Source organism: Carassius gibelio, chromosome A19, assembly GCF_023724105.1.
Source record: "Carassius gibelio isolate Cgi1373 ecotype wild population from Czech Republic chromosome A19, carGib1.2-hapl.c, whole genome shotgun sequence".
Lineage (NCBI taxonomy): Eukaryota > Metazoa > Chordata > Actinopteri > Cypriniformes > Cyprinidae > Carassius > Carassius gibelio.
In genome coordinates this window covers 25,912,147-25,925,751 of record NC_068389.1, presented here as the reverse complement: position 1 = coordinate 25,925,751, position 13,605 = coordinate 25,912,147, and the positions used below count along the sequence as shown (strand labels likewise).

Genomic DNA, 13,605 nt, shown 5'->3' with positions numbered 1-13,605 from the left:
TCGCGCCATCCGGATGGAGTGAATTTGATTGTGGTTGGATGAGAAGTATAAACATATACCATTCCTACACCCTATTGGTCTGTACGCGATCCATCGCACCTGCACGTGACACAAATCACATCACAGTCCAGCCAGGACAGACAGTTTTGGGTTCGTTTATCAAAAAATATATTTCTTAAAAGTAGGGTTGGGTATGGAAACGGTATCCGATCGCCTCAGAGTCAGTCCGCTTAAATTTCACATGAAACCAGCGTCAGACCGTCTCCTCCCGTCTTTCAGCGCGCTCTTCAATCCGCAGAGGCGCAGACCGCGAACGGAGCAGCGCATGCGCACTTAAACAAACAGAGGACACAAGGTGTGTGTTTATCGATAGATTGTTAGAATATCCATATCTGTGCAGTTCTTTGTCATAAATACAGTTTACAAAAGGTCACGAGGTAGCAGTCGGTTTCTCATCTGTAAAGTTTTCGCTCATCACACCACAGCCGTTTCCTCCAGCGAAAATCTAGCCCTTAACACATATGAACGAACACATACTTTAATTACACTTACTTAAATATACTTAATTTAATCATACGGACTTTATACATACACTACTGTGCAAAAGTCTTAGACACTTTAGTATTTTCACTTAAAAGAATGGTGTTCGGACAGTTATTTATATATTTTGCTGTAGTGTGTCAGTATAAAATATCAGTTTACATTTCCAAACATTAATTTTGCCGTTGTCAGACTGCTTGTGCATTCAAAATCGCACTAGATTATTATTAAAATTAATGGCAAACTGATATTTCCAACTGACACACTACAGCAAAAGATATAAATAACTGGCTTAAAACCCCTTTTTGGGGAGAAAATACTCATTTTTCCATAAGACTTTTGCACAGTACTGTATTTTAAAAACGACATTGTTGCTACTTTATAAAGAATGACCATACAGTAATTCACAGAACTGATTTAAGACAGTGACAGACAGCACTCATCTTAACTAAATATCAGAGTGAGTGACAGAGATACAGTAGAAACATTATGTGTGGTTTTGTATTAAATAATGACCCAGATTGTGAAATACATTTATTAGGCTTAGATTAAGGGAAGCACAACTTGCACAACAAGATATGGATTTATTTAAAATATTTGTAATGTTCTTTAAAGTTATCCATAGTTTTTTTGTGGTTCTTTTTTTTAAAGTATCGGTTCAGGCACCGTTTAGGAGCCGGTACCGTTTTAAAAGTATTGAAAAGGCACTGGACCCTACTTAAAAGTTATTATTTCTCACTGGCTCATTTACCAAATGAGTGCTTTTTCTTCGTCCTCCACAAATTAAGCTACTGTAGGTAGTTTGGTAGCGAGACGTTTGAATAATTTAGCGTTTTCGATTGACGATGCGATTGACAAAGTTGTGATAAGTAGGCTATACCAACTTTGTAACTCGTTACCCCCCAACACTGGACATAGCAGACGTATGTACCAAATACAAGAAGCTATCAATCAAGAAAGTATCAGGATTATGATTTCTTTTTCAGTTTTAGTTTTTGATTAATCACTTGGATTAATCATTCATTTTGACTGTGACTAGCACTATAATGTTTACTGTAAATAGACAACCATATAAGTGTAATTGTTACTAAGCCTGCACCAATGTTCTTGTCCATCGCCCTCGCAGATTCCTGCAGCTAATCATGGATGTACATAAACATTCCATTAAAAGTTATTGATGACAAGCCTCTGAAGTTTGACTTTTTGCACCATAACAATACTTATTGGCAACTAGTCATCATATCTCTAGTCCAGTGGTTTTCAACCTGTGGCCGCGGTGGTATTGCAGGTGGGCCGCCAATTATTTTCTGTTCATTTCCAGTCCATTCTAGGGCTGTGCGATTAAAAGAAAACGTCCTAAAATCACGATTTGAGCGTGCGCATATGCCTAACTCCAGCTTCACACACTGTCTGTGATGCGCCTTTTTTCTGAGCCAATCTTGACGGATCAGAGCGTTCTCACTGCGGTAAAAGGCTAGAAATAAAAACGTGCGAAAATAATTCATGTCTAACACATGAGCATAGAGTGAATTTGTTAGTGAACAGGATCCAGTTTAAGTGAGAGGAGACACGTTTTAAGTGTGCACACTCTCTCCTCGCAAAGCAGCGTGTATCTGAGCAAGCACGACCGGTTTTGTGACAGAGCAAAGGAAATCTGCTGCGAACAGATAGATTCGCACTCGTGCATTATTTTAATGTGCTTTCGCGTTATATTTATGCGCTCTCACTGCTGACCGCATACACATACTGTATACACACTGCAAACACCTGAGGCACCGCTACAATTAATGAGCTCTATGAACAATGCATGGCAAAAAAGAAAAAAAAGTCCCTGTATACAGGATTTTTTTTAATTTATTTATTTTGCCACAAGTCTATACATTTTTTTACATCTTCACTATAGTGATAATTTTGACTTATGTCTGTTCTAGAGATGTTACAACTTTTTGATAAAGCTCTGATTGGTTTTCTTTTGGAAATATGTTTCAAATTAATCCTGAATGCATTTATGACTGTAAAAGCACAATTGCAAAATTAATCAAAAAAATCGCGATAGTTTTTTTTTTTTTTTTTTTTGTCCATATCGCACAGCCCTAGTTTATTCAATAAATATAGTTTAAAATCTAGCTTCTGAGTACTAAGTTATTAACCCAACAATAGCGGGGTCAGTTAATTTTTTTTAAGTGGGCCGCGCAAACATATGTGTTTGGTTGTGTGGTCCGCGAGTTGAAAAAGGTTGGGAACCACTGCTCTAGTCCTTTAATGTATTTGCATTGTACTAAAGTGCGTTCATTTTAAATGGGCATATATGCGGCTGAGGAAGACCTGAAGGTCGAAACGTTGCTTGATTAAATTCCTCTGGAGCAGTAGTTTTCAGTGTTCAGACTTCACTTCTTTATTTGTCTATATCATTTAGTTGTCTTGCACCTGTGTCCTAATTGGATGTTTGGGATGTGCACACCATTTTTGTATTTTCATATATGCGGCTGAAACAGGAAGCCTAGTGCATCCCAAATTTTTCAACATGAACATTTTAATATAACATTATAGTCATTATGGCATATGGCCTTTAGAAAAATTTTTTTTGAGGAGGTGGGGTAGTACACAATAGGCCCCTGTGGTGCGGCCTAAGCTTTTGTTCTTAATGGCATTTTTTTCCCCTTACATTACTTTTACTTTTATACTTTAAGTAGTTTTTTAAACCAGTACTTTTACACTTTTACTTGAGTAAAAAGCTTGAGTTGATACTTCAACTTCTACAAAAGTCTTTTTAAACCCTAGTATCTATACTTCTACTTGAGTAATGAATGCCAGTACTTTTGACACCACTGCTTCTTAGAGAGAAAAAGAGTCATTGAATCTCTTCAGATGCCCTCTGCTGTCATGATCAGTCTCTATGCATTTACATTCATGCACTCACCAGACTGCATTCCAGACATGATTGCATTCAAGGTTGATAATTTGATCAGGTTATACATTCACATCCATGACCTTGTCATCAGGACACCATGATCATACAGGAAATATGTCTTCCATCCATGCATTCATCATCAATGAATTATAAAATAAAATCAACAGTAAACACTTTGTGACATGCGTCCCGAGCGCTCGTCAGCGTCGCCCTGGCAACACACTGGAATCACCGGCACTAGCTCATCACGGGCTGAGCGGCCGCACCTGCAGCTCATCAAGCGGCGCCTACTTAGGCAGAGGAGGAAGGCAGAGTGGGGATGAATGTCTCCCAACAAAGACGCTAACCCTTACCTCCTCTGTTACAGAGAGCAGCGTGTGACCGTCAGCCCCACCAAGGAGAGCACAGCACGGGATCCACCACTCAGGACACAGCGAGCACGAGGGATTTGGAGCGCCACAGGAGATCACCGCCTTCACCCAGAGCACCATCCTTTAATAAATCCACCCTTCGGGGACTTTCTCTGTCAATCGGTTGTCGTGTAGTTCCTCACCCCGCCACACTGGTGGAGAATGCGGGCAAGAGTGTGAGGTGGACACCGACAACCGACCCCTGAGGAGACCGTTAAAGCCACCCGTTTGTTTTTTTGTTTGTTTTTTTTTTCCCCCTGTCATTTGTATCTGCTCTGTTTTCACAGGCGGCCGCTCCTCCCCCGGCATGGAAGAACTGCTAAAACACCTCACCGAGGTGAGCATCCGCCAGCAACAAATAGTGGAGCACATGACCTCACGTCAAGGAGACGCCGAACGTGAGCTCGCCGCCCTCCGCGCCGCCGCCCACCGCACGCCGCTGCCTGACCCCCGTGTCCAAGCCATCCAGCTGATGCCACGGATGACGTCGCATGACGATGTGGAGATGTATCTTCGGATGTTTGAGGCCACCGCAGTCCGGGAGGCGTGGCCAGAGGACGAGTGGGCCCGTCTCCTCGCGCCGCTGCTGACCGGGGAAGCGCAGCGGGCGTATTTCACCATGACGGCCGAGAGAAGCCGGAACTATGGAGAGGTGAAAAAGGAGATCCTGGGCCGAGTAGGCCTTTCCCCAATCTGTGCGGCGCAGCAGTTCCATGACTGGGAATATCGAGCTCGACAGCCCGCTCGCGCCCAGGCGGCCGAACTATCCCGGTTGGCCCAACATTGGCTGTTGACCGGGGGTCCCTCCGCACACCAGGTAGCTGAGCGTGTGGTGATCGACCGACTCCTCCGCGCCCTTCCCCGCGCGTTGAGGCAGGCGGCTGGCATGAGGAACCCCACCGATCTCGACGGGCTCGTGGAGGCCATTGAGCTGGCGGAGGCCGCCCAACACCGGGATATAGGGGAGCGAGCGCCGCCTTTTCCCCGAAGGGTGGTCCAGGAGCGACGCTCGCCGGAGGGCACCCAGCGACCCGTGAGCAGGCCTGCGGTTCCCGGCCCCCAGGACGAGCCAATGCCCACCGAGCCGCCGCGTTCCCCAGGACGGACATGGCTAGCAGGCTGTTCAGTCCACGGTCCAGCACCGAAGGCACCACGGGCCAAGGTGCGCATCAACGGCCGGCCATTCGTCGCCGTCCTCGACTCGGGCAGCGGGGTAAGCCTGATACAACCGACTGTCCTTCCACCCCGAACAGGTTCCAGAGCCCGGCTGGCGATAACGTGCGTGCACGGGGATACCAGGCATGTGCCGGCCCGGCGAGTGACCATCACCGCGACACCTGGTTCCTGGCCCGTCGAAGTGGGAATCTTAAGGAACCTACCGGTACCCGTTCTCCTCGGCCGGGATTGGCCGGGGTTCGATCAGCTCCTCACCTCCAGCACACAGCCTGCTAGCCCGGCCGGGAACCGCCGACGCCGGAGTCCAGCAAGGCGCCTTCGACGAGGCCCCGCGCTGCTGGCGTCGGACAGCCCTCGAGGAGGTGAGTCCCCCTCCCAAAACTCTAACCTGTTCTTCGATGTCTTCCAGCAGATAGCGGGAGGGGGGACGCTCGCCAAAGAGCAGCGTGGGGACGAGCGCCTCAAGCATTGTTGGTCTCAAGTGCGGGTGGCGGAAGGAGAGGATCTACAACCAGCTCCCCACCCCACACCCCACTTCATCATCCAAAACGGCCTGCTCTATTATGTCGGCCAGCGGAGGGGGGAGGAAAAAACGCTGTTGGTGGTACCGCGGAGCAAAGTCCCGGCGGTCTTGGAACTCGCCCACGCCCACCCGATGGCTGGCCACCTCGGCGCCCAAAACACTGTGCAACGGATCCGGGACCGCTTCCACTGGCCAGGACTGGAGGCGGATGTCAAGCGGTACTGCCAAGCGTGCCCGACGTGCCAACGGACCTCGCCACATACTCCTCCCCCTAGCCCGCTGATCCCGCTGCCGATCATTGAGGTGCCCTTCGAGCGCATCGGGATGGACCTGGTGGGGCCGCTGCCGAAGTCCGCCCGGGGGCATGAACATATCCTGGTTATCGTGGATTATGCCACCTGCTACCCAGAGGCCATTCCCCTCCGCAAGGCCACCGCCAAAAACATCGCACAGGAGCTCTTCCTACTGAGTAGTCGGGTTGGCCTACCAGCGGAGATCCTGACCGACCAGGGCACCCCTTTCATGTCCCGGATCATGGCTGACCTCTGCAAACTCCTCAAAGTCCGACAGATCCGGACCAGCGTATACCATCCACAAACCGATGGGCTCGTGGAACGCTTTAACCAGACCCTTAAACAGATGCTGCGGCGGGTCGTGGCCAAGGACCGACGCGACTGGGACCAGATGATCCCGTATGTGCTGTTCGGGATCCGGGAGGTGCCCCAGGCGTCCACCGGCTTCACGCCCTTCGAGCTCCTCTTCGGCCGCCAACCCCGAGGGCTCCTAGATGTCGCCCGGGAAGCCTGGGAACAACAGCCTGCGGTATGTCGGACCACCGTCGAGCACGTCAAGGCCATGAGAGAGCGGATCGACAGGGTCATGCCATTGGTCCGGGAGCATCTGACCAAGGCCCAGCAAGACCAGCAGCGCCTCTTCAATCGGGCTGCCCAACCCCGGGAGTTCCAGCCGGGAGATCACGTCATGGTACTGGTCCCCACCTCAGCCTGTAAGTTCCTGGCCCGCTGGCAGGGCCCATATACGGTCACCGAACGGGTGGGACCCGTCACCTACAAAGTGCGCCAACCCGGTCGCCGAAGGGAAGAGCAGCTCTATCATATAAACCTATTGAAGCGCTGGGTGGGGACCGGGCCCCAGCTCTCGGCCCTCGCCGCCACCTCTCCCGTGGTTGTGGACATGGATCCCCATCTCTCCGCAGCCCAGAAGACGGAACTGCAGCACCTGGTCGGTCAGTTCTCGGATATGTTCTCCCCTCTGCCAGGGCGGACGACCGTCATCCAGCACGACGTCCGAACACCACCAGGAGTCATCGTCCGGCAGCGGCCCTATCGTGTCCCGGAGGCTCGGCGACACGCAATTGAGACAGAGGTAAAGGAGATGTTGAAGTTGGGGGTAATTGAGCCCTCGCGGAGTCCATGGTCCAGCCCCATCGTAATGGTCCCGAAGCCCGACGGCACCCTAAGGTTCTGCAACCACTTCCGCCGCCTAAATGAGGTCTCTGAATTCGATGGCTATCCCATGCCCCGCGTCGATGAGCTCCTGGATCGACTAGGAAGGGCCCGGTTCATATCAACTCTCGACCTCACCAAGGGGTATTGGCAAGTCCCCCTGTCTAAGGATGCCAAGCCTAAGACAGCCTTCTCGACCCCCAGTGGCCACTGGCAGTACCGGGTCCTTCCCTTCGGCCTGCACGGGGCCCCCGCCACATTCCAGAGGCTCATGGATGTCCTGCTGAGGCCCCATATGGCCTACGCCGCGGCCTACATCGACGACGTGGTCATCCATTCAGAGACCTGGGGGGAACATTTAGAGCGGCTCCGGAGGGTGCTGCTGGACTTCCGCCGGGCGGGGCTCACCGCCAACCCCCGGAAATGTCACCTGGCTCTCTCCGAAGCCAAGTACCTGGGCTTCTGCGTGGGACGCGGCCTCATCCGCCCCCAGGAAAAGAAGGTGACAGCTATCCTCTCGGCACCGCGGCCCTCTACCAAGACCCAGGTACGAGCCTTTTTGGGGTTGGCAGGATACTACCGATGTTTTATCCCTAACTTCTCCTCCTTAGCCTCTTCCCTGACAGATCTGACCAGGAAGGGGCAACCGGAGAAGATAGCCTGGAGTCCAGAAGCGGAAGAGGCGTTCCAGCAGGTGAAGTCAGCCCTCACCACGGAGCCAGTCCTGCGAGCCCCCGACTTCAACTGCCCCTTCCTGGTGCAAACCGACGCCTCGGACACCGGGTTGGGAGCCGTTCTCTCCCAGGTCCAGGACGGCGAGGAACACCCGGTGATCTTTATTAGCCGGAAGCTGACCCCGACCGAACAACGGTATGCTGCCGTGGAGAAGGAAGCACTGGCCGTCAAGTGGGCAGTCCTGGAGCTCCGCTATTACCTCCTCGGACGCCGGTTCACCCTGCTGACAGACCATGCGCCACTGCAGTGGATGGCCCGCGCAAAGGACACCAACCCCAGGGTAACCCGCTGGTTCCTTGCGCTCCAGGACTTCCACTTCACCATACAACATCGGGCGGGGACGGCCAACGCCAACGCGGACGGCCTCTCCAGGATAGGGGCAGCTTTCGCAGGTCTGTCAGGCCCCACTCCCCACCCTCCCCATATCTCCCCATGGTCCCGCAGGCGCAGGTCGACGCTTAGGGGGGGGGGGGGGAGTGTGACATGCGTCCCGAGCGCTCGTCAGCGTCGCCCTGGCAACACACTGGAATCACCGGCACTAGCTCATCACGGGCTGAGCGGCCGCACCTGCAGCTCATCAAGCGGCGCCTACTTAGGCAGAGGAGGAAGGCAGAGTGGGGAGGAATGTCTCCCAACAAAGACGCTAACCCTTACCTCCTCTGTTACAGAGAGCAGCGTGTGACCGTCAGCCCCACCAAGGAGAGCACAGCACGGGATCCACCACTCAGGACACAGCGAGCACGAGGGATTTGGAGCGCCACAGGAGATCACCGCCTTCACCCAGAGCACCATCCTTTAATAAATCCACCCTTCGGGGACTTTCTCTGTCAATCGGTTGTCGTGTAGTTCCTCACCCCGCCACACTTTTTTATCATATGTTAAAAACCATGATTTACATTAATGAGATTTCATTGGACCCTCCATTCTGTTCTCCATCAGCAATCATCCATTCCAACTCAGCATGCACTGACTGACTTTACTCCAGGAATCTCCACTGTCTGTTTTCTTGTTTGTGCGGATCTGATCCGGCTCTGTGTCTGACTGACAGTCTGCCAACCAGCAACACATGGCACTGACAAAACACACAGTGTGTGAGCCACCAGAGATGAGAATGATGATGTCATTATAGTCACAAACCCACACACACTCACCAGAGCATCATCGATATAAAAAGTGCCAGCCGCCTGACTTAGACGAGTGTTTATGCCAGAAAAAAGACTAATGTCTCTGCCAAAGAGAGACAAACAAACACTCACAAAACATAGAAAATCTAGTTTATGACTTAATTCTTTCTCCTGGACAGCAATGAGATTAAATGGAGAGCAAATGTAGAAAAAGACTCCAGTAATCTCACACGAAGCTCCTCTAGAGTCTCAACTCTCTTCAAATGAGCTGAGCTGCTCAACATGTTCCTTTTATAGCTCTAGACTCTCTCATTTGTGGATGTTTTAACAGACAATGATACTTGACCTGATGACTTTTATGCTGTTGTTTGTTTCAGCAAATACAAACATAAGAGGATTCAGTCAAAGAGTGCTTCATTTCCCTGCAGAATGAGCGACCGGCTCTTCAGACACACTTGAGAAGCTCTGGAGGAGTGAATCCATCGCTGAAGCACCGGGGGGTTTCTGTTAACAGAGACTAATGAAGCTGTTTATCATCCACTCACAGACAAACAAACACGAGGGTTTTACCCTCAGTGTGAGTCTACACGCTCCAAACCCTTTAAAAGAAGCTGCTCACAATACAACAGAGCAGCAGATGATTTCTGAGAGATTGACTTCTGCTGGAACTTTGGAATTCTGGATCCGGAATTTAAACTCTGAGTTAGATCCAGAATTCCAAAGTAAAACTCTAATTTTTTACATTTCAAACTCAGTTTAAATTAAAATTGTGATGTTGAGAGAGGGCAGTAAACAAGTCTGTTTCTGAATGGTAATTAATTTCCAATGTTATTTTTGTATATTCAGTGATGTAATAATGATTGTGTCATATTTTTTTTTTTTTTTTTTTTTTTTATCAAAATTTTTTTTTTTTGATACCATGCACAAAAAAGCAACTTCTGTGAAAAGAAAAAGGTACATTATATTTTAAAAAATTAAATGAAATTGACATTAAAAATTAGATTTGTTTTTAATTTGTATTAAATTGTGCGTGTATATTTTTTTCAAACATGAAAAACTATGCACTGCTCAGATTCTAAAAACTGCTGAATAATAAAACTAATTCATGAAGCACTCAGCAAAAAAACAAAACAGTGATCTAATAAATATTTATATTTTTTTATCAAATAATATGCACTGGATTATGCAAGAACACTGTGTGCTGTTTTGAAGGAGCCAAAACAACAAACAAACAGACTTGAGGTGAGCTGTCAATCACGACCCACGTCCCATGATGCATAGTGCAAGATCGCACAATCAGAATGAGTTTTAGACTACAGTCTGTACTGCCATTAACGGTCTATACCTCACAATAAACCGGTTTCAGTTTGTCATAAAAGAGCCGCCGGGATCGTAACGGTTAGATGTTTCTATAAAGACCGTGACAAGACATAATTCATCTTTTGTGCACCACACCTGCTCCATGATGAAACCTCATTTATGAAATGCACCCAAAACAAGTGCTTATTCTATTACTGAGGAGAAACATGCACTAAATACTTCAACAATTATACACAAAAATGTATCTTATAAACAGGTCTTTTACATTCTGACCTGATTTATTTTATTAATCAACTATTTGAATTGAATCCAACCACTCACTGGATTAAATGATGGAGAAAATCCATATGTGTGTGTTATCAGGCAGAGCAGACCGCACCGCTGTTTCTAACAGCTACTTAATCAATACTGCTTAACTATCTGTGTCTCGCCGAGCAGCAGGAGGAACTGGATGTTTGGCAAACAAACCACAAGATCGAGCCAGAGCGCTTTCTCCATCTGTCTACGTCTCGTTCTGTCTCCTCTACTCCTGTGTGAACACAAACACCAGAATCTGACCAGAATTCGTTTTCCTCTCAGTCAATCATGATCATTAGGTGCGAGATGAATGCAGTAATGATGCACCATTTTTGAGAAAGATAAGATGCTCCAAAAAGCCAACATGATATCAGACTTACACTCTAAATGCATGTTCCTGGGATTATTGCAAATGATTCAATGCCTTCTTTGATCGAAATGTAATAACTTTTCAGCTCTGAGACACTGAACACCTTCAATTAGTTTAGACAATAACAGCAGACAATCTGTTCCACTTCACTTCATCTCATTACAGAATCTATTAAGAAAATCTGGTAATGAATATGAGCTCAATCAGACTGAATTTCAAAAGATGTAAACATTAAAATGAACATGTAAATCCTCTCTTGATATACACAGATATGGGCAGACGTCTGGTGTGCTTCAGCATAAATATAAATAAATACATTTATCAGTTATCATCTCTCAGTATTTCAAGCAAAACACTGGCTAAGGTTTCTTAGTTAACACTACCTAAAATCCCATGTGAAAAAAAAATGATTTAGTAAATCCATCAAATCATTTTCAGAGTGCATGTATGATGAACAGAAAGACAAGATCTCTCCATCCTGACAGACGGATGCTGAATCTGACATGAACCTGATCACCAGCTCATGGAAGCTTATTATGAGTTTACATCTCGCAACGTTGACCTTTTTTGCTCAGAATTAGGAGTTTACATCGTGAAATATTTACTTTTTCCTCAGAATTCTATTTACGTCTCACAATTCAATTAAAAATATATATAAAAAGGTCTGCAACTTTCTATCTAATAAATCTAATGCGAGTTTATATCTTACAATAGCTAGATTTAAAAAAACTAAAATTTCTTTTACGTGCACACACACACACACACACACACACACACACATATATATATATATATATATATATATAGTTTATATATGTGTGACCCTGGAGCACAAAAGCAGTCTTATATTTTTAGCAATAGCCAAAAAACACTTTATGGTGTATGGTTCAACATTATCAATTGTCTTTTATGCCCAAAATCATTAGGATATTAAGTAAAGATCATGTTCCTATCGTAAAATACATACAAATTTATTTTTGGATTAGTAATATGCATTGCAAGAACTTAATTTGGACAATTTTAAAGGTGGTTTTCTCAGTATTTCTTTTTTTTTTTTGCACCCTCAGATTCCAGATTTTCAAGTAGATGTATCTCAGTCAAATATTGTCCGATCCTAATAGACCAATTTCAATTCAATTAAATTCACGTTTATTTGTATAGCGCTTTTTATGATACAAATCATTACAAAGCAACTTTATAGAAAATTATGTTTCTACAATATTTAGTAGGAGTTTATAAGTGGTGACTGTCAGTTTGTGCATGTATGACAGGATTTTTCTGAAAAATGAATACAAGATGTAGTCAGCCAGACGATGAACATTATTAACAGCAATTATTATATGATGCAATCACACTTCTAGCAATGCATCAATGGAAAGCTTATTTATTCAGCTTTCAGATTACGTGTAAATCTCAATTTCCATGTCCTTCCACACAAACCATGTCAACATCTACTCAACTAGTTCACCTGCTAAGATTACATCCGACGTACAAATAAATAAATAAATAAATCAGTAAAACCACAAAATAAAATAAAACCTTTACTAAGAAATTATGTGATATTAATAGCTGACATTTTCAATGTTGGGAAAAAACACATCTTTAAAACATCCAGAATGCCCTGTGCTACAAACACACCTGAGACCTCAGGTACACCTGCAGAAAACTGCCCTTTTTGACAATCTGTGTTGCAGGTCAACTCGGAAAAGCTGATATCACATAATCAGAGATCACAAGACCAAAAACACTGTCTGGAAGACAGATCACTCAAGCTTACACTCAAAACTGTAAGTCATGGGCAGAGAGACAGCCACTGCTCACTGAAAGCTGCTGAACTAAAACTAAAAGAGCTGTTTGTTTTAATGTGCTGCTCTGAAACATCAGCTGTCTGGATCTGTGGCAGAAACAGAGTTCGTCTCTAAACACTCTCTGTACTGCAGCTCTGGCAGTTAAAGCAAGATGTCAAACACAAGATGACTTTAACAGTTATCAAGAGATTTAAGTGCGTTTAAAGCGATCAAGTCAAGGCGGAAAGTTCCTCACCACGGATCAAACTCATGAATGAGGCTCTCGAAGCGGATCACCGCGAACAGTCTGGAGATGAATCCACACACACACGCCAGGAACAGGATGGTGAAGGACAGCAGACAGCGCCATCCAGCCGGCTGAGATAATCCGCCTTTTCTTCCACCTCCACCCGCGGCGCTGGAGCGGCTGATCCCGGGCGGAGAGCCTCCGGTACCGGCTGAGGATCTGCGACGACGCTCCATCATAATCTGTCAAGATGATAGTCTGATTAATAGCTAATATTCACCAGTCTGTCCGGTGAATCGGTTCGACCGGCGGATCCTCACATCATCTTCATCCCGCACCTGCAGACTGTCAGAGCGAATCGGCTCCGAATGAGAACAAGATCCGCATCCAGCTTGTGATGTCCAGAACGAATCGTTCATTTGAACCGGTTCTTTATAATGATTCAGTTGAACCGACTCGCATTTCCCCATTTAAATCCATCCGTTAATTCCAAAAGCATATAGTCTAGACAATCAAATTTCATGTAAAGGATAAAAAATTACAGTAACATTTTACTGTATTTAGAGGAGTGAGTGCATTCTTAATTCCTGATTACAGTTTTTTTTATTTATATTTTTTATTTAGAAATTTAAGATGTCTTTATAATCTTAAAAAAAAAAATTGCTCCTCAAAGGCAGAAAGCCAGACTTCAACTCAGAA

At 46.3% G+C, this 13,605-nt stretch overlaps 1 protein-coding gene across 1 annotated transcript in view; it reads right to left on the bottom strand.

The window, feature by feature from the left end:
* Positions 1-13,259, bottom strand: part of LOC127935738 (dolichyl-diphosphooligosaccharide--protein glycosyltransferase subunit STT3B-like) — a 28,408-nt gene extending 15,149 nt beyond the window's left edge. The window contains exon 1 of the mRNA XM_052533866.1: positions 12,916-13,259. Within this exon, the coding sequence (XP_052389826.1) occupies positions 12,916-13,145 (230 nt within the window). The 5' untranslated portion in view covers positions 13,146-13,259. The remainder of the gene's footprint in view (positions 1-12,915) is intronic.
* Positions 13,260-13,605: the final 346 nt, after the last annotated feature.